Raw genomic sequence first — 22441 nt, 5'->3', positions numbered from 1 at the left:
ATGTCAGCAGCAATGAAATACCACCAAATGAAAGCTCTATTAGTGAGAAGAAAAGGAGGTAAAATTCATTTGGGTGGTAAGTTGCATGACCGAGCAATAAATGGTGAAAGTAGTGTAGGTCAGAAGTGTAAAAAGTGGCCTGGTCTTTCAGGGTGTTTAAGCACTGGGGGCTGAGGTGGTTAAATTATTCTGCAAATGAGCAGTTAAGTGCACTGAGGGCAAGCCCAAGCCACTCTATACAGCTTTCCTACTTCGCCAGCCCCTCCCTCTCCTGACCTAGTTAATCAAAGAGATGGAGGGGGTGGGCAGAGGAAGTAGGAGGAACAAGTGTGCTCCAAGCAATGGTAATGGATAGCAAAGTTACATTCAACAGAGCTAGTCCTACAAGTCCTTGTGCCTGGTTCAACACTGAAACATGATGCTGGTTCCTACTGTGCACCCTTGATACGGTCATCTAAACAATCTAGATTTATGAAAATAATGTACTTACATACTGTGAAGTCAGAAAAAAAAAAAATCACAAATTAGGAGATGCAACTGCAATATTAGACAAGGAAACCTGGGTAAACACAGTTTTTAGATCATGACTGCATTTATTTAAAGGGGCTATCCCACAAGGACACAGAATAGGTCATAAATATTTGTGTGCTGGGGCCCCTACCACTGGGACACCTAGGAATCACCAGAGTGGGTGTCCTAAGTCCCCTGTTCTTCACTGCACAACTGCAGTAAGTAGGAGTTTGTATGGAGCCTTGGTCATGAATTCAATAGAGTTGCTGGAAATAGCCGACCGCTGCCATCTACAATTTGGCACCATCACAAACACTGAATGGATCTATGCAAAGTTGTTTGAAAAGTTAGTGACCATTATAAGACAGACCATAAATGTTAGTGTCCTGAAGAACCCGTTTAAATTTAATTTCAAATATATTGACCAGTTATGTGTTAAAAAGAATCTACAATTTTTTACTTTTCATCAAGAAACACGTGGTGGAATTGACAGTTATACATTGTTTGATTACATAGTAACAGTTTGCATTATTAACTTTTAATGACATCAGCAGAGTATAAGCCACAATTCTATAAAAGAAAAAACCCTAAACCACTGCTGTTGTGCAATGAGGAGGAATGGGAGACATTTCTCACCTATCCTGTGGATAGCTAAGAAATGTTTTTATTTGTGTGACAACCCTTTTAGGAAATTATTTTTTTTAACCCCAATTTCTTTATGACCAAATAAGTGCAGCTTCAAACTTAACCAATTTCCACAGCCGCACACTTGCTATAACTGACATCATATTTTTATATCTCTGTTGTAGAACAGTTTCAACTTAGGTTTGCTTTCTGGAAATCAATACATCACTGGGCTACGCCGGTCAAATATGTCTTCTGCTGGGTCCGCTAACACAGAATTCCAGAATTTAAAGGTCATGGACACCTCTGGGAACTTATATTATTGAATTCTACCTATTTTGGGCTAAAAATCATTTTTCTGTTGGGCTTTATTAAGAAAGTTGTCCTCTAAAGCCTTCAATTATCGCTGCTCTGCATACTATTGTTTCTGCCTTCTACTGAGAGCTACTCTGACGGCTCAATCTGTAGCCCTTATCTGTACTTTCCTAACAGCGCATAAATACTCATTTAAAGTGTAACTGTCATTTCTGTAATATACACTGATCCCTCAGGATACAATATTTTCAACATACAATGGTCTTTTCTGACCCATCGTAAGTTGAAACTAACCTCAACATACAATGCCTCAGATCCAACCAATCAAGGCCACCTCTCTGGTAAAATAGCTGGATTAGTTGCTAGTTAGCAGCTATTCCTGACTGTTATATGTAAGGACTTGTCTTATCTGTCTTCGTTATCTGCTTATTTTTCTTAAATCTTCATTTTCTCTTATCTTGGATGATATTTTGTGGCTTTGGAACCGATTACTCAAGTTACAATGGTTTCAACATACAATGGTCGTCCTGGAACCAATTAATATTGTATCTTGAGCGACCACTGTATTTTATTAGCTGAAGACAGCTAACTAACATGCATAGACCTGTACAAAAAATAATAATTTCTGTCCCTACACATTAAAAAAATAATATATATATTATATATGACAGTAGAGGCTCTACTACACGGGCAGATTATCACACTGGTTTGGGAAAAGTTCAGTAAAATGTGTAACTTATAAATTTAAAGGGGTTGTGTACTGCTACTATACTGTGGAGAAGATAGGTCATCAATACCGGTTCGGCAGGGGTTTGACTCCCGTCACCCCACAGATCAGCTGTTTGAAGGTGTTGCAGTGCTTGTGCGAGCGCTGCATCCTCTCCAATGTTTAGCTGCATACTGTCTAGCTCGTAGTGGCGGTGCAGTGTAATTGCAACTGTATGTCCCTTCTCATGATCGCTGGTGGTCCCAGCATTAAGAGCCCCCTGATCAGATGCTTATTATTTTTTGGGTAGGGATTGAATTTATATTGTGGGAAGACAGTATTTCTCATATAAAAAATAAATAAAAAATGATTAGTTGGCAAGCAATACATAACCCTAGATACCTCAGAGGTGGCAGAATCTTCCAGTATATACTTCTTCCTAATAGAGTAAAACATAGAACATTCCTTGCTGAGACTTTCAAAACATTCTCTCTCATCATCCCAGTTCACCTGCAGAAAAATCAATGGAAATCGGTTATAAATATTATAAAACTAAGAATACTGTGTGATCTGCGGCTGTTTTGGTTTATTAAAGATGGCAAAGGATTTATCTGTATGACTAACAGTTTATCCAAGGCTTTACTAGGACAGCACCCCTATCTGAGAAGGAAAAAACCCTCTCACTTTCACTAGGCATCCAATTGGTAAAGGTTCTGCCCTGTCTGGCTGCTATATTCTGGTATTTGCCTTACCCACTAACCTGAAAGGGGTTTTTCTTAAAATGTCTTCACTAGATTGTAATCATCTTTGCTCTGAATTTTATTTATTTATTCTTAACACAGAGTATGGCCATACGTGACACCGTGGACTTTCTTCTGGAATTTGCAGGCAGAACATCTCCAGCAGTTACAGTAGTAGCAAAAGTGGCTAATCTCATATATACACTGCCTAAAAATCTGTGCAGAATTGACCTGTGGTACGAATTTTAACCCCTTCCTGATACAGCGATTTTCTATTTTTGAGTTTTTGTTTTTCGCACCCTGCCTTTCCATAACTTTTTTTTTCTTTTCACCTAGCCGTATGAAGGCTTGTTTTTTGCAGGACAAATTGTACTTTCTAATACCACCATTTAATACGGCATACAATATTGGAGGAAGAAGGGAATTATTTTTTTAAAGACACCCCCAAAAACGGAATTCCGCCAGTTTTACAGGTTTCGTTTTAAAGCATTCTCTATGTGGTAAAACTGACTTGTGCTCCTCGATCTCCAGGTCAGTATGATTACTGCAGTACCACACATGTATAGTTTTTCTTGCAATTTAATACGGAAAAAAAACATTTTTACTTTTCATCACCATATTCTGACCCCCATAACTTTTTTATAGTTATGTATTACAGAGATGGGTGAGGGCTCCTTTTTTGCGAGACGATCTGTAGTTTTTGATAACTCCATCTTGGGGTGTGTATAACTTTTCACTTTTAATTAAAAAAAAATTGGAAGGTAAAGTGATGAAAAAAATGGTGAATCGGCCATTTTTATTTTTTTCCGTTACACCATTCACCACATGGGATAACAAGTATGGGCATTTTCACACATGGCGATTCCTATGATGTTTATTTTTATTTTGGGGAAAGGAGGATGATTTGAATTTTGCATATTTCTTTTTTTTTTTTTTTTACTTTTTATTAGATCCCCAAGTGGAGTACAACATGCAATCATCAGATTGCAATTTGTATAGGATAATGGAATTTTCTCCATTACTCTATACAGGAATAGGTACGGTATATTACAATTCAGAGCTGCCACCTTCTGGCCTCAACTGTAATATACAAGTAATGCGCCTGGAAGCCTAATTCAGGCTCAGGCTCATTACTATGAATGAACGCCTTCCCCGGTCTCCGCCGGGGAAACGCACTCAAGCCCGTGAATTGAGTGCCTCCAGCTTCAGATGCTAGTGTCACATTTGACCTCCATCAGTGTATATATTAGTATGCTGCTTATATCCTTATTTACCTAATCTCCTATACTGATTCTATTATGAGGCAGACAACCCCTTTAACTCATATGGTCTCTGAACAAAATATCGTCCAAGTAAAGAATTTAGCTACTTTCTTGATACAAATTCTCTTCCAGCTTTCTCTGGCCATTTCTCAATAAGAAGTACTGACTTCTGCTCAGAACTTGCAGTATGGAGTAAAAGAGGACTATAATATGTCACCCTTCACATGGCTTGATGTTGGGGTAGTTGGAATTACACATTATGGGAGCTGTAATAAAAAGCCCATTGCTATATTTATGTCAGGGGAATTCATTGTAGTTTGTCTCTATACGTGTTAAATGCGACTTTGAACTGCTCAGGGGAATTTTTAATGCAGGATGGGAAATGTGAACTGGAGCCCTTGAATAAGGGAAAGTGACTTCTGACACCTGGGCCGGGTTGTATAAACAACAAAAGAATGGATAAATGGACATCACATATGAGCATCCTCTACCCCATATTTAGGGGTGAGTTAAAAAGTCAGATACAAATGAATATTTCTGGGACTTGCCCCCTTATTAATCTGCTGCCCAGTCACCAACAAGGCATTTGAATACCGATTCAGAAGGGCGGCTCTGAAACCTGAGCCAAGGGACGAAATTATAAAACATAAGCGGACCATACGAACAGGGTTACACATGTGGGGGTCAGCCAGGATCTGTGTGTGTTACCATAGTTTCTCATACTCCAAAGAATCAGAATGACTATAGCTCTCAAGTTAAGTTTTTCTGTGTTTTCTCCCATTGATTTTATAACTGTTTGACTGCTCATATGCTAATTTATTTTCTTTCTTTTTTGTAAGCATTGAACCCTTTTGTATTAAAGTGTATCTTGCCATCTGAAAGCTGGAGAGCAGTGAGTGTGTTGGGGTATCTATGGGCCTTGAATTCAGTAGGTGGTGGCAATGTATCTAGGGTGCATGGACTCTGTAGGGGTGCGATTTATGCTCAATTTCCAGCCTGAGTGAAAGGGGAGCATAAGATTAAGTGGAGTAAATTAAGCAGTCATACCTGTGTCACGTCATAGGGCAGAACATATGTGACAGCAGTAACAAAGATGAAAATTTCTACATTCCAATTCTATAGTTCTTAAGATCAATCATGGTGTCAAAATAAAATTATTTGACTGTTTTCTTTAACAAGTAGGGACTGGCACTCACTATGTGGATCACAACATCAGCTTTTAATGTTTAAAAAATATGACATATGTCTAAATCAGAAGTGAATACATGGTACATAATACATAAAATATCCCCCTAAAAACTCAATAAAATTTCCACTTGTCTAACGGTCCTAGATGGATGACATGTGCAACTAGTTCAAATTGGAAAGTCCATGATACAATATTTCAATCTAGGACAATGTTCCTTTAAATACCAGCAATCAACGTCCGGACAGTACTGACTTCTTTCGAGTCTGTGATTCAGATCTCGATAACATACAATCCGCCAATTGTGGCGTTCAGTCTTTCCTCACCGTAGTGGATTGTGTGCGGTGGTCACAGGCTGTGGAGAGATATTGCTTACCGGTGTCTGCAGATATCCGGCCCTCTCGTTCACCTGCCTTCCACACCGCGCTGCTGCACTTACTTCCGGCGTCCTCGCACTCTGTTCTAGGTCACGTGTTCCTGCAGAGATATCGCGGGACTTCGTTACTTAGTTCCGTTATCTGATGTGCTAGTGCGCATAGCAAGATGGGAGAAATGGAGCGCTCCAAATTTGAAAAGTCAATCAAATGATCTTTCTCATGTCCGGATTAACACTTGCAGCAGGGATTTCCACGCCAGGAAAGTTCCTGGCGTGGAAATCCCTGCTGCAAGTGTTAATCCGGACATGAGAAAGATCATTTGATTGACTTTTCAAATTTGGAGCGCTCCATTTCTCCCATCTTGCTATGCGCACTAGCACATCAGATAACGGAACTAAGTAACGAAGTCCCGCGATATCTCTGCAGGAACACGTGACCTAGAACAGAGTGCGAGGACGCCGGAAGTAAGTGCAGCAGCGCGGTGTGGAAGGCAGGTGAACGAGAGGGCCGGATATCTGCAGACACCGGTAAGCAATATCTCTCCACAGCCTGTGACCACCGCACACAATCCACTACGGTGAGGAAAGACTGAACGCCACAATTGGCGGATTGTATGTTATCGAGATCTGAATCACAGACTCGAAAGAAGTCAGTACTGTCCGGACGTTGATTGCCGTATTTAACCACTTCAGCCCCCAGTGCTTAAACACCCTGAAAGACCAGGCCACTTTTTACACTTCTGACCTACACTACTTTCACCGTTTATTGCTCGGTCATGCAACTTACCACCCAAATTAATTTTACCTCCTTTTCTTCTCACTAATAGAGCTTTCATTTGGTGGTATTTCATTGCTGCTGACATTTTTACTTTTTTTGTTATTAATCGAAATTTAACGATTTTTTTGCAAAAAAATGACATTTTTCACTTTCAGTTGTAAAATTTTGCAAAAAAAACGAGATCCATATAGAAATTTTGCTCTAAATTTATTGTTCTACATGTCTTTGATAAAAAAAAAAATGTTTGGGTAAAAAAAAAATGGTTTGGGTAAAAGTTATAGCGTTTACAAACTATGGTACAAAAATGTGAATTTCCGCTTTTTGAAGCAGCTCTGACTTTCTGAGCACCTGTCATGTTTCCTGAGGTTCTACAATGGCCAGACAGTACAAACACCCCACAAATGACCCCATTTCGGAAAGTACACACCCTAAGGTATTCGCTGATTGGCATAGTGAGTTCATAGAACTTTTTATTTTTTGTCACAAGTTAGCGGAAAATGATGATTTTTTTTTTTTTTTTTTTCTTACAAAGTCTCATATTCCACTAACTTGTGACAAAAAATAAAAACTTCTATGAACTCACTATGCCCATCACGAAATACCTTGGGGTCTCTTCTTTCCAAAATGGGGTCACTTGTGGGGTAGTTATACTGCCCTGGCATTTTAGGGGCCCAAATGTGTGGTAAGGAGTTTGAAATCAAATTCTGTAAAAAATGACCTGTGAAATCCGAAAGGTGCTCTTTGGAATATGGGCCCCTTTGCCCACCTAGGCTGCAAAAAAGTGTCACACATCTGGTATCTCCGTACTCAGGGGAAGGTGGGGAATGTGTTTTGGGGTGTCTTTTTACATATACCCATGCTGGGTGAGATAAATATCTTGGTCAAATGCGAACTTTGTATAAAAAAATGGGAAAAGTTGTCTTTTGCCAAGATATTTCTCTCACCCAGCATGGGTATATGTAAAATGACACCCCAAAACACATTCCCCACCTTCTCCTGAGTACGGCAATACCAGATGTGTGACACTTTTTTGCAGCCTAGGTGGGCAAAGGGGCCCATATTCCAAAGAGCACCTTTCGGATTTCACAGGTCATTTTTTACAGAATTTGATTTCAAACTCCCTACCACACATTTGGGCCCCTAGAATGCCAGGGCAGTATAACTACCCCACAACTGACCCCATTTTGGAAAGAAGACACCCCAAGGTATTCCGTGAGGCGCATGGCAAGTTCCTAGAATTTTTTATTTTTTGTCACAAGTTAGTGGAAAATGATGATTTTTTTTTTATTTATTTTTTTCATACAAAGTCTCATATTCCACTAACTTGTGACAAAAAATAAAAACTTCCATGAACTCACTATGCCCATCAGCGAATACCTTGGGGTCTCTTCTTTCCAAAATGGGGTCACTTGTGGGGTAGTTATACTGCCCTGGCATTCTAGGGGCCCAAATGTGTGGTAAGGAGTTTGAAATCAAATTCTGTAAAAAATGACCTGTGAAATCCGAAAGGTGCTCTTTGGAATATGGGCCCCTTTGCCCACCTAGGCTGCAAAAAAGTGTCACACATCTGGTATTGCCGTACTCAGGAGAAGGTGGGGAATGTGTTTTGGGGTGTCATTTTACATATACCCATGCTGGGTGAGATAAATATCTTGGTCAAATGCCAACTTTGTATAAAAAAAATGGGATCCGTAAAAATCATGCGGACATCTGAATGGAGCTTTACAGGGGGTTGATCAATGACAGGGGGGTAATCAATGACAGGGGGGTGATCAGGGAGTCTATATGGGGTGATCAGGGGCTAATAAGGGGTTAATAAGTGACGGGGGGGGGGGGGGGGGGTGTAGTGTAGTGTAGTGGTGCTACTTTACTGAGCTACCTGTGTCCTCTGGTGGTCGATCCAAACAAAGGGGACCACCAGAGGACCAGGTAGCAGGTATATTAGACGCTGTTATCAAAACAGCGTCTAATATACCTGTTAGGGGTTAAAAAAAACACATCTCCAGCCTGCCAGCGAACGATCGCCGCTGGCAGGCTGGAGATCAACTCTCTTACCTTCCGTTCCTGTGAGCGCGCGCGCCTGTGTGCGCGCGTTCACAGGAAATCTCGGCCATCGCGAGATGACGCATATATGCGTGACTCTGCGCAGGGCTGCCACCTCCGGAACGCGATCCTGCGTTAGGCGGTCCGGAGGTGGTTAAAGGAACATTGTCCTAGATTGAAATATTGTATCATGGACTTTCCAATTTGAACTAGTTGCACATGTCATCCATCTAGGACCGTTAGACAAGTGAAAATTTTTAGGGGGATATTTTATGTATTATGTACCATGTATTCACTTCTGATTTAGACATATGTCATATTTTTTAAACATTAAAAGCTGATGTTGTGATCCACATAGTGAGTGCCAGTCCCTACTATCCAAATTTTCCCTTTACTCTGACTGATTGGGCGATCAGTCTTTGACTAGAGCACCTTGACCATACTGAGAAAGGTGGTGAGCTATCCACAAACACATATCTTCAATTTTCTTTAACAAGTAACTAAACTTTTATAAAACTCTCTTTTAAAATGTTCTGAATAGCCTAAAAATTATTTTTGTAATATACTTTATTAATCAATTATACTACTATCCTACTCAAACAGGTACCAAAGTCCTGGGTGCTATTGTGCCTTAAAATCATTATTCTGACATGTCAGCGCTGTACTGGAGTATGGATTTCACTGGGGGCTGCAGAAATTGCTGCTCCTGCTATAGAGAGCCTTGAGCTGAGTGGAGCAGGCTCAGGCAGGGGCCTGCTCCGCTCAGCTAAATCCTGGCATAGCACAACGGTACTGGGTACCGATGTGCTGAGCTAGAATTTAGTCAAGCTTGAGAGGAGCACAGACAAGAGCAGCAGTGAAATCCGTACTCCAGTACAACACGGAAATGGCAGCACTGTAATGCAAATAAATCATAGCACCCAGGACTTTGAGTGCCTATTTAATTACCGTATTTTTCGCCCTATAAGACGCACCTGCCCATAAGAAGCACCTAGGTTTTTGAGGAGGAAAATAAGAAAAACTATTTTTTGAACCAAAAGGGGTGCTTTTGAATTTATGGGCGATCTGTGGGTGACACTGTTATGGGGGATCTGTGGGTGACACTGTTATGGGGGATCTGTGGGTGACACTGTTATGGGGGATCTGTGGGTGACACTGTTATGGGGGATCTGTGGGTGACACTGTTATGGGGGATCTGTGGGTGACACTGTTATGGGGGATCTGTGGGTGACACTGTTATGGGGGATCTGCGGGTGACACTGTTATGGGGGATCTGCGGGTGACACTGTTATGGGGGATCTGCGGGTGACACTGTTATGGGGGATCTGCGGGTGACACTGTTATGGGGGATCTGCGGGTGACACTGTTATGGGGGATCTGCGGGTGACACTTATGGGGGATCTGCGGGTGACACTGTTATGGGGGGATCTGCGGGTGACACTGTTATGGGGGATCTGCGGGTGACACTATTATGGGGATCTCTGGATGGCTCTTATTGGGGTCTCTGGATGGCACTGTTATGGGGATCAGTGGATGACACATATATAGCATCTTACGATATGTGTCATCCACAGATCCCCTCCATAACAGTGTCCCTGTAGTGTGAATGACCCCCAATACAGGGGGTGGGGGTCGCATCTGGTTTTATAATGACAGCAGGGCCCGTGCAGTGACTGTATTCTACTATACGGGCCCTGCTCACTGTATATAATCTTATCTATAATTGTAGGCATTGTTAATATATAAAAATTCAGGGTAATCAGCGCCTGTATTACTTACAAGCGCTCAGTAGCAGAGAGGAGGGAGGCCGGGAGGATGGGCGCTGGCAGCGTAAGTTACTACGTCACGCGTCGCCCACTTTAGGAATGAAGCAAGCGGCGTGGGCGCATGACGTAGTGACTCACGCTGCCAGCGCCCGTCCTCCCGGCCTGCCTCCTCCCTCCTACCGAGCGCTTGTAAGTAATACAGCGCTTGTAAGTAATTACCCTGAATTTTTATACATTAACAATGCCTACAATTACAGATAAGATTATATACAGTGAGCGGGCCCGTGTAGTAGAATACAGTCACTGCACGGGCCCCGCTGTCATTATAAAACCAGATGCCGACCCCCAGCCCCTCCTCTCTCTCAGCTGATACACCCACCGTGCGGCATCGCGTATCAGCAAAATGAAGCATTCGCCCCATAAGATGCACTGCTATTTCACACCCCTCTATTTTTTTTTTGGGGGGGGGGGGGGGGGGGCTGTGAGTGTGTCTTATAAAGGCGAAAAATACGGTATTTCCAGACTGTTCCATTTACCCCTTTCCTGACCAGGCCTAATTAACCAGAATGCAAATCTGACATGTCTCACTTTATGTGGTAATATCTTTGGAACGCTTTTACTTATCCAAACCATTCAGAGATTGTTTTCTCGTGACACATTGTACTTCATGGCTCAATGGTAAATTTGAGTCATTATTTACCTTAATTTATAAAAAAAATCCAAAAGTTTTCTAAATTTGAATCTCTGCTTTTAAGACAGATAGTGATGCCTCATAAAATATTCATTAATTAACATTCCCCATATGTCTACTTTATGTTGGCATCATTTTGGTAATGTGATTTTATTCTTTTAGGACATTAGAAGGTTTAGACCAGCGGTCAGCAACCTTCGGCACTCCAGCTGTGGTGAAACTACAACTCCCAGCATGCTCCATTCACTTCTATGGGAGTTCTGAAAACAGCTAGGCAAGTGTGCATGCTGGGAGTCGTAGTTTCACCACAGCTGGAGTGCCGAAGGTTGCTGATCCCTGGTTTAGACTTTTACAAGCAATTTTTGAAAAGTCAACATTTTTTAAGGACCAGTTCAGTTAGAACCAACCCATAAATGACCCCATTTTGGAAACGACACCCCTCAAACTATTCAAAACTGTTTTCAGAAATGTTTTAACCCTTTAGGTATTACATAGGAATTAAAGCAAAATAGGGGTGAAATTTAAAGATTTCACTTTTTTTTGCAGATTTTCCATTTTAATAATTTTTTTCCTAGAACACATCAAGGGTTAAACAACAAAACAAACCTCAATATTTATTACCCTGAGGCCTCTTGCACATGACCGAATGGCTTTTTCAGTATTTTGCGGTCCGCAAAAAAATACAGATGATATCCGTGAGCATTCCGTTTTTTGCAGAACGGAACAGCTGGCCCCTAATAGAACAGTACTATCCTTGTCCATTATGTGGACAATAATAGGACATGTTCTATCTTTGAACGGAAAGAATGGAAACGGAATGCATACAGAGTACATTCCGTTTTTTTTGTGGACCCGTTGAAATGAATGGTTCCGTATACGGAACGCAAAGAAACGGAACGTAAGCGGAAAAAAACTTTCGTGTGCATGAGGCCTAATTCTGCAGTTTGCAGAAACACCCCATATGTGATCATATACCACTGTTTGGGCACACGACAGGGCACAGAAGGCAAGGAGCGCCATATGGTTTTTGGAGGGCAGATTTTGCTGGAATGGTCTTTGCGCACCATGTTGCATTTGAAGAGACCCTGAGGTAGCAAGCACTTCACTGAACAGGTGTTTCATAGAATTTATAATACTTGGGTGTGAAAATGAAATTTTTTATTTTATTTTATAAGAAAATGGTGCTTTAGGCCGAAACTTTCTTTTTCACAAAAGATAACAGGAGAATAACCCCCCACAATTTGCTAGCCACTTTCTCCTGAATATAGTAAGACCCGAGGGTTCAGAAGGGAAGGAGCGGCATCTGGATTTTCTAACCTGGAATTTTCTGTCAGGTTTTTTAACATTATAACTTTTTTTATTTTTTTGTTGAATGAGCTGCATGAGGGCTTATTTTGTGTGGGACAAGCTGTAGTTTTTATTGGCACATTTTGGGGTACATTTGGCTTTCTGGTTGCTTTTTATCTAATCTTTTGGGAGGTGAAGTCACAAAAAAAAACAAAAAACTGTTTGGTGTAATTTTTCTATTTTTTTTTATACCGTTTACTTGATGGTGTAGATCATGTGATATTTTTATAGATCCGGTCATTACGGATGCAACAATACCAATTATGTCTAGTTTTTATGTTCTTTTTTTACGTTTTACACAATAAAAACATTTGTAGGGGAAAAAAAATCATGTTTTTGTGTTGGCATTTTCTTAGAGCTATAGGCTTGTGTGAGGGCTTGTTTTTTGCGGGACGAGGTAACGTTATTATTGCTACCATTTTGGGGTACATACGAGTTTTTGATTGATTGATGTTTTTTGTAAGGTGACTAAAAAAAGCTGCTTTGGCATAATTTCCATTTGTTTTTCTTACACCGTTCACTTGATGGGGTAGATAATGTGATATTTTTGTAGAGCCAATTGTTATGGACGCAGCCTAACAAATATGTCTATTATTTATTTATTTAAGTTTTACACAATAAGAGCATTTTTAGAAAGAAAAAAAAAAAAATCATGTTTTTGTGTTGCAGTTTTCTTAGAGCCATATTTTTATTTATTTTTCTGGCTACAGTCTTGTGTGGGGGATAATTTTTTGTGGGATGAGGTGACGTTTTTATTGCTACCATTTTGGGGTACATACGACTTTTTGATTGATTAACATTGTTTTTTGGGAGATGAGTTAACAAAAAAAAAAAATGGATTTTTGTACTTACCATAAAATCCTTTTCTCGTCTGATGCATTGGGGGACACAGCACCATGTGTATATGGCCGAGCTGCCAGTAGGAGGCTGACACTAGAAAAGAAAAGTATATACCTCTGCACAGACACTAAACTAACCAGTTGGTCCGAAAGCAGTAGGATCATCAGAAAACCAGACGAACAGTGAAGCCAACATGTCCTAAACCAGAAAGAGGACCATTATCAAAGGGTCCTGGGAAATCCGGAAAACCTGAACGAAGAAAACAAGGGTGGGATCTGTGTCCCCCAATGCATCCAACGAGAAAAGGATTTTATGGTAAGTACAAAAATCCATTTTTCTCGTGAATGGCATTGGGGGACACAGCACCATGGGACGTCCCAAAGCAGTCCCTGAGGGTGGAAAAAAACAGCTATGCAAAAAACCTAGCGCACAGCCGCTTGCAGAACCTTGCGATTCAAACTGGCATCAGCAGAGGCCAAGGAATAAATATGGTAAAATCTGGAGAAGGTGTGAACTGAGGCCCAGGTGGCAGCCTTGCAGACCTGGGAAGCAGGGGCTAAATGCCGCACCGCCCATGATGCCACAACCGCCCTAGTCGAGTGAGCGGTCAACCGGAAGGGGGGCTCACAACCCTTCGCCACATAGGCTTCCTTGACGGCGGACCTAATCCAATGGGAGATGGTAGCTTTGGAGTCTTGTAAACTCTTATGTGAGCCCTCAGGGACAAAAAAAAAAAAAAAAAAGAGAGAGTCAGATCGACGGAAGGACTCCGTTAGATGGAGATACAGCCGAAGCGCCCGAACCACATCCAGACTGTGGAGAGACCGCTCTCTGGGATGAGAGGGGTTGGGACTGAAAGAAGGTAGAACAATCTCGTTATTAATGTGGAAGGAAGAAACCAACTTGGGAAGAAAGGAGGGAACTGGGCGCAACCTTGTCCTGGTGAAAAGCCAAAAAGGGGGACCGAAATGAGAGCACCACCAGCTCGGAGACTCTGCGAATGGAAGTAATTGCGACTTTAAAAGAGGCATAAGAAAGGGAGAACTCCTTCAAGGGCTCGAAGGGAGAGGACTGAAAGGCATTCTAGGACCAAATTCTAATTCCAGGGTTCCACCGGAGAACAGAAGGGAGGAACGCGATGCGCCACCCCCTGAAGGAAAGTCTTAACCTGGAAACTAGAAGCCAAGGGCCTTTGGAAAAGGACCGACAGCTGACCTTTGAGAGAGGGCAGGCGGAGACCCTTCTCAAGGCCGGCCTGAAGAAAGGCAAAAATCCTACCGACTGAAAAGAGGAGAGGGTGAACCTTGCCAGATTCACACCAGGCAAAGTAAGACTTCCAGGTACGATGTTAAATCCTGGCCGACTGGGGTTTACGTGCATGAAGCACAGCCTGGATGACCGATTCAGAGACCGCGGAACCTTAGGACCGCCGCTTCAACAGCCACGCCATTAAATGAAGCAAAGTTAAACTCTGGTCGAATAGTGGACCTTGCAAAAGGAGATCAGGACGCAGAGGTAAACGCCACAGACCGTCGGCGAGCAGGAAGACGAGATCTGCGTACCACACCCTGCGGGGCCAGTCCAGAGCCACCAATATCACCGGGACCCGATCCATTTTGAGGCGTTTGAGTAGCCGAGGAAGAAGCAGAAGGGGAGGGAAGAGATATAGGAGACTGAATTGGGACCACAGGAGAACCAAGGCGTCTGCCGCCAGAGCCTGAAAATCCCAAAACCTGGCGACATAAAGCAGAAGTTTGTGGTTCAGATGGGAGGCGAAAAGATCCACGTCTGGCTAGAGAGACCACTCCCCCGGGTCGAAACGCTGGCGACTGAGGAAGTCGGCAGCCCAATTGTCGACTCTGGGGATGTAGTGTGACGGCTGTGTCATGGTCTGGTGGTAGTGGACCGTGACACTTTTGCCGTGCATGCTTGTTGCCGGTGGCTACGTGTTGTTTTAGCATGTTTGGACACTTCCCCTTTAAGTTTGGTGTTTCTTCCCATTTTGGTGTGTACAGGGTTAAGGTGGAGGTGAGTGTGGCCTCATGCCTCTTCTTATGTTGGAGTTGTGAGTTGAGGTCAGTGGTATGTCTGCCTTTGCACGAGTAGGAGCTTTGCACCTCTCTGGATGTGTCACCTGTCCGTGTGGGCCTCCTTGTGGAACATCAAGGTCTTCAGCGATGTCTCCCTATGTTCTCTTCCTTGTTCCCTATCTTACCTGTTGTTATGTTTGGTGTGGGTTTGTTTTGGGGATTTGTCGTTATGTCTAGTTTGGTGTTCTATGTCTGGTATGTTTGGGTTATTGCCCGTCTTGGTTGCTAGACATCCCCTTGTTTGTCTGTACCTCCGGTGAGGGGGTCCCAGGGGTTCCTCGGAGGGGGAACCACAAGTCAGCAAGCAGTAGTTGTTCCACCCAGTCGTTGTGGCAGGTAAGTGCTGTTGTTCAAGTGCTTGTCGTTTTTCTGCTGGACTCTTACCTGCTGCTATGTTTTTGCTTGCTGTCTGCTCCTTCCTAGTTGCTAGACCTGTGTGAGACTCCGGTTCATCCGTGTCGCGGATGAACCGGTTGTCTCTTATTCCCGACTCCTATTTCAGGGATCGTTAGGGTCAGAAGGACCCAAGTTCCGGAATATGAGCCCCCCTACCATCGAGGCCGGCTCATACAGTTAGGAGGTCAGGTATAGGATAAGGGTGGCGTTAGGAGGTGACCTGCTCCCCTTATCCCGGTACCCAGGCCTAGTTGCTTTCCGAAATTCCCTGCATTGTACGGTGAGTTTTCCCTCACTCCCCAACGTGACATGTAGACAGCAGATAGAGCAGGAACGTGTTCCTCCGCCAACTGCAGGATGAGAGAGGCTTCCTTCAGCACCGCCTCGCTTCTGGTGCCCCACTGGTGGTTTGAATAAGCCACCTCAGTGGAGTTGTCCGTCTGAATCCGGAAAGGATGACCGCGGAGGAGGTGAGTCCAACAGGACAAAGCTAGGTAAATGGCCCAGATTTTCAGGATATTAATCTGTAGGGAGCTTTCCCGCATCGACCACTGACCCTGGGCCATGAGAGACCCGGAGACTGCCCCCCAACCTGTCAGTCTGGCATCTGTGGAGATCTGCCAACGGGGGGGGAAGGAAGGATCTCCCAAGGGAGACTGTTAGCGGGTTCAGCCACCAGCGCAAGTCCCTGCGGACCTGAGGGGACAGGCTGATCGGGTGATCGAGGCCTGACGGGGACTTATTCCACCGGGCAAGAATTTAGAGCTGAAGGGCTCGAGTGTGGAAGTGGGCATAAGGAATTGCCTCGAAGGCAGCAACCATCCGGCCCAGAATGCGCATAACTGTAGAGCCACTACCTTGTCCTGAGAAAAGAACACTTGGCTAAGGCAAGTGTCGAGGACAATGCCTAGGAATTCCATACTCTGACTGGGAACCAGGGAGGACTTGGTGTGATTCACCAGCCAGCCAAACTGGGACAGCACGGACAGGGTGATGTGGAGGCTGGAAAGGTTGTCCTCGTCCAGGTAGGGTATTACGGCAACTCCCCTGGCACGGAGAAGTGTGACCAAAGGAGCCAACACCTTGGTAAAGACCCTCGGGGCAGACCCCAGGCCAAAGGGCAGCGCCACAAAATGAAAATGCAAAAAAAAACTATCGTGAAGAGAAGGTACCTCTGATGAGACTGAGCTATGGGGACATGCAGATAGGCGTCTCGTATGTCGATGGACGACAGAAACTCGCCCACCTCGAGGGAGGCAATCACTGACCTGAGGGACTCCATACGAAAGTGGCAGACTCAGATGAAATAATTGAGCGCCTTCAGATCCAAAATGGGGCGAAGAGCACAGTCCTTCTTGGGAACCGTGAAGAGGTTCAAGCAAAACCCCTGAAAACGTTCCCAGGTCGGGACAGGAACAATCACCCCTTGCGCATTAAGGGAATGAATGGCCTGAAAAAAAAGCGTCCGCCCAGGCGGGGGACCTGGGTGGCAACGACTGGAAGAACCGGCCGTGGGAAGGGCAGAGAATTCTATTTTGTATCTGGAGGAAACTTCCTCCAGAACCCAGGCGTCGTCCACGGTTGCGCTCCATTGATCCTGAAAAGAGAGCAAATGACCCCCCCCCCCCCCACCACAGGGGGCAACTCGAGCGGGGGAAACCTGTCATGCAGATAATGGCTTTGCAGACTGGGGTTTGGAAGGCTTAGGGTGGGCGTGCCAGGAGGGCTTGGCCTTGAAGGAAGGACGAGCAGGCTTTTTATCCTGATGGGAGGAGTCCTGGAAAGGAGCGAAAACGCTGAGACCCCGATGAAGGTATAGGACGGCGACGGCGGGAACGGTTCTGGGGCAGGAGCGAGCTTTTCCCACCCGTGGCCTCAGAAAGAAGCTCCTCCAAACGTTTCCCGAAAAGCCTACCACCCAGGAATAGGAAAGATATCAGGGCCTTTTTGGAGGCGGCATCCACAGCCCAGGCCCAAAGCCAAACCGTGCGGCGGATGGCCACCGAGTTAGCAGCTGCCCTACTAGAGCGGTGTGCCGATTCCAGGGAAGCATCACAAAGGGACCTGGAGAAGATGAGAGGCAAGGAGATGGAGCTCCCCCTGAGCAGAATCCGGGGTTAAGGATCGAACAAACTGTTTGGCCCAGACCACACAGGCCTTAGCCACCCAAGACGCGGCAAAGGCGGGGTGGATAGCGGAACCTGCTGCAACAAATGCAGACTTGGACAAGAAGTCTATCTCCTTGTCCATTGGATCAGACAAAGATGCCGCGTCGGCAAAAAGAAAGGGTGGTGGCATTAGCAAGTCGGGCCACTTGTGGATCTACCCGAGGAGGGACAAACTTCATAGTAATGGACTCCTTGGAAAAGAAGACGTCTGAACCCGTGGCGGGCTGAAGACGCCTATCCGAGTGACGCCACTCTTTGGCCAGGAGTGCGCCCAGATCTGCAAAGCGGGGTCTTCCTGCACGTGGAGAGCGTCCCTAACTGTCCTGATGAGATCCTGCATGGCCGCAGACAGGGCAGTGCTCTCATCCGGAATCAGAGTCAGAGGAGTCCCCTGAGGCGGCGGAAGGTGCGGATTCTTCGCCAGCCTTAGACATGTCCTGGGAATGACCCGAGGAGCGGGACATGGTTGCGACAACCCGAGGCAGTTTGCGGGACCTGTGTCAGAACGTGAGCGTGCCCTGTCCGCGGAGCAGTCCCTGGGAGGGGCAGAGGCGGCTGCAATTTGGGCAGGCAAGCGGTTCAGCGACTCAACCATGGATTGGGAGAGTCGGACCAGGTTCCCTATGGCTTGGGACAAGGAAGAAGCCTATTCAGGAGGAACTAACACAGAAGGGGTGGTCAGGGCGTCCTGAGAGGGTCTGGGAGCAAGGCACTGCTCATAAACGGGCTCAGGCTGACCGCAAAGGCAACTTTTCATTACAGCCGGCGCACGTATAATATGCGGGGGGGCTAGGAGTCTTTTCTGGAAGAGGACATGAGGGCTGAGTGCCTGAAAAAAAGAAAAGCAGCCAGCCATAGACTGTCCTACCGGACCCCAGATGCTGTGTCCCTGAAGAAGTGCTGCAGCAGTCACAGGAGAGTGCTAGGAAGGTTGCAGGAGAATGGAGAGCGTCCCTCAGAAGTGCTGGCAAGATGGAGGTCACAGAAGAAGGCAAACTCCACCCCCAGGCAAAAGCCCGCCCTAAACTGGGATAAGAGGGGAAGGAGCCCCCTACCAGTAGCCTAGAGGGGAGGGGCCAAAAAAAAAAGCCCGGGATGCCCTGCTGTCAGTGACAGTGGGCTCCCCGCTCGGCAGCTGCCATCTCTGAATGGACGTTCCAGAACGTCGATTCAGAGATAAAACAACCGCCCAAGGACATTTATAGTGAATGGGCGGTCGGGAAGTGGTTAATTAGGAAAAACGATTAATTAAGTATTATTACAAAAATAATTTTGCGCTATTTAGAACAGTTTAAAAGAATGTTTTAGGGCTCTTTCACACTTGGGTTGTTCTTTTCCAGCATAGAGTTCCGTCGTCGGGGCTCTATGCCGGAAAAATCCTGATCAGGATTATCCCAATGCATTCTGAATGGAGAGAAATCCGTTCAGGATGCATCAGGATGTCTTCAGTTCAGGACCGGAACGTTTTTTGGGCGGAGAAAATACCGCAGCATGCTGCGCTTTTTGCTCCGGCCAAAAATCCTGAACACTTGCCGCAAGGCTGGATCCGGAATTAATGCCCATTGAAAGGCATTAATCCGGATCCAGCCTTAAGCTAAACGTAGTTTCGGCGCATTACCGGATCCGACGTTTAGCTTTTTCTGAATGGTTACCATGGCTGCCAGGACGCTAAAGTCCTGTTTGCCATGGTAAAGTGTAGTGGGGAGCGGGGGAGCAGTATACTTACCGTCCGTGCGGCTCCCGGGGCGCTTCAGAGTGACGTCAGGGCGCCCACGCGCATGGATGACGTGATCGCATGGATCACGTCATCCATGCGCATGGGGCGCTCTGACGTCATTCTGGAGCGCCCCGGGAGCCGCACGGACGGTAAGTATACTGCTCCCCCGCTCCCCACTACTACTATGGCAACCAGGACTTTAATGTATTTTGAAGACAAATGGAGTACACAACGGAACCAGACAATGCAAGTGTGAAAGAGCCCTTAGGAAAGTTTAGTTGCTCTTTAATTGCACAATGATGTTTATTGCACCACACAGCAACTTTTCTGCTGAAGAAACTATTGCTGTCTCGCCTTTAGTTAACTACTGAAGACCCTGACACATGAAAGTTGCATTACCTCAGTAGCCAGCCGTAAAATGAACATTGGCAATCCTTCTAGTGGTGGAATGTAGTTGTCTAACAGCAGTGGTAGCCCTGTAAGGTGGCCTCCCTGTAATGAAACAGATTAACACTTTAGCAGCGCTATAACTAAATTATATAATATACATACAGTATACACACTAATTTAGATACAAAGTACTCTATGATTATTTATCATTTGGTTCTATCAGATTGGTGGTGGTCTGACACCCCGCACCCCCACTGATCAGCTGCTTTGGGAAGCTGCCAGCACGAAAACTATACAGTGGGTAGAGTTGGAAGCACACGCTTCCATCCACTGTGTAATGACAATGCCGGGCTACTGCTGCTTCAAATAAATGGGCGCTGAGCTGTAGTAGGATGGTGGTGGAAACTACATAATGTATGAAGTCTTTAGTCCACAGAATAGTTTCCAGCGCTGGCCCGTAACAGTTTATCAATGGGGGTGTGCGGTGTCAGTCCCTCACAATCAATATATAAGTAAGGGAAAACGCCTTAAAGAGTCACTGTACTTTCATAAAACGTTACATAAATCAATAGTTTAGGTGACCACAAGAAACTTTGCAATATGCTTTATCATAGGGGTGGGCGATATAAACGATATATTATCGCCATAAATTCGGGCAACGATATAGATTTCGTCTATATCGTCATATCGTGATGTATGACCACGGAGCGACTCTGCACCGCGCTGCACTGGCCATGGCCTTGCGTGCACACATCGTCAGCGCGCTGGCTGACACTGCGTGTGACGTCAGGTCCCTCCCAGTGCATGCTGGGAGGAAGACACGGTCCGTCTCCTGCAGGCTCCATCAGCCAACCGCGCACCCTGCAGGAAAGGTAAGTATATTAGCAGGGACCCGAATCTACCGGGGGGTTGGGGGGATGGATGGCTATGGCATGGATGATGATGGCCATGTAATTTGAATACATACAGAAGAAAATAATATATCGCAATATATCGTTATATCGCACATGCTTAAAATTATATTGCAATATAGATTTTAGGCTATATTGCCCAGCCCTACTTTATCAGTGAGAAATGTCTAGTTCTCATCTGTTTACATCTGTCCCCCAATTCCTTTTAACTTTGAAAAATGCTTTGAATTCCATCTCCAGATGGAGCAGCATCACAGGAGGATCATATTACACATGCCAATACAAGTCTATGGAGAGAGGAGTGTGGAGCACTGAGCAGCAGCATGAATGAGACTGGACTCAAAGCTAAACACAAATGAGACTGCACAGCTACATAGGAGATTTATATCTCAGGACAAGCACTAAATTCATAACCAATACAGGACAGTACCTCTCTGTAATGTCCTACCTGATCCCGGGGCACACTTTTCACTGAGTAAGAGAGGCTGGCTGGTAGAGCTGATCATGCTGAACAAAACTCCACCTCTCTTTTGTCTGTACGTTAAACGGCTGCAGAGAAATCAGCGATTTTATTCATATGCAAATGAACAATTCGAGCACTCAGAGGCGGGGCTGAATATTCTGAGCACTGCTATGTAATACCCCCTGTGCTCTGCACACGCCCCCCTCCCAATGATTGACAGGGCTAGCCATCAGACTGAGGGCAGAGCTGTGTCCTGGCTTATACATATCTACTGTATGTATGTGTATTATACACACACACACACACTACAGCTTCACCACACTGAGATCTGCTCAGAAAGCTAATATACATATCACCGCCTTATTCACAGGCGCAATGTATGAATATAAAGACACCAGTGATGTGTGTTAGTTTATAAGCATAGAAAACCATACATCCCTAAGGCCCCTTTCACACGGGCGAGTATTCCGCGCGGATGCGATGCGGGAGGTGAATGCATTGCACCCGCACTGAATACCGACCCATTCATTTCTATGGGGCTGTTCACATGAGCAGTGATTTTCACGCATCACTTGTGCGTTGCGTGAAAATCGCAGCATGCTCCTCTTTGTGCGTTTTTCACGTAACGCAGGCCCCATAGAAATGAATGGGGTTGCGTGAAAATCGCAAGCATCCGCAAGCAAGTGCGGATGCGGTGCGATTTTCACGCACGGTTGCTAGGAGACTATCGGGAAGGAGACCCGATCATTATTATTTTCCCTTATAACATGGTTATAAGGGAAAATAATAGCATTCTGAAAAGAGAATGCATAGTAAAACATCGCTGGAGGGGTTAAAAATAAGTAAATAATAATTTAACTCACCTTAGTCCACTTGATCGCGTAGCCCGGCATCTCCTTCTGTCTTCATCTGATCTCTGTGCAGCAATAGGACCTGTGGTGACGTCACTCCGGTCATCACACGATCATGTGATGACCGGAATGACGTCACCACAGGTCCTGTTGCTCCACAAAGCTAAGATGAAGACAGAAGGAGATGCCGGCGATCAAGTGGACTAAGGTGAGTTAAATAATTTTTTATATTTTTTTTAACCCCTCCAGCGCTGTTTTACTATGCATTCTG

The 22441-nt window shown here is 44.9% G+C and overlaps 1 protein-coding gene across 3 annotated transcripts in view; it reads right to left on the bottom strand.

Annotated features, from left to right (window-relative positions):
* Positions 1-22441, bottom strand: part of MLH1 (mutL homolog 1) — a 148799-nt gene that overhangs the window by 5122 nt on the left and 121236 nt on the right. For all 3 annotated transcript variants that reach the window (XM_040431919.1, XM_040431920.1, XM_040431921.1), the window contains 2 exons: positions 19955-20047; positions 2558-2665 (listed from right to left, as the gene is read on the bottom strand). In XM_040431919.1, coding sequence (XP_040287853.1) covers positions 2558-2665; positions 19955-20047 — 201 coding nt within the window. The remainder of the gene's footprint in view (positions 1-2557; positions 2666-19954; positions 20048-22441) is intronic.

Source organism: Bufo bufo, chromosome 5 (assembly GCF_905171765.1).
Source record: "Bufo bufo chromosome 5, aBufBuf1.1, whole genome shotgun sequence".
Taxonomy (NCBI): domain Eukaryota; kingdom Metazoa; phylum Chordata; class Amphibia; order Anura; family Bufonidae; genus Bufo; species Bufo bufo.
The sequence above is the reverse complement of the archived record's forward strand: the minus strand, read 5'-3'. Positions and strand labels throughout refer to the sequence as shown.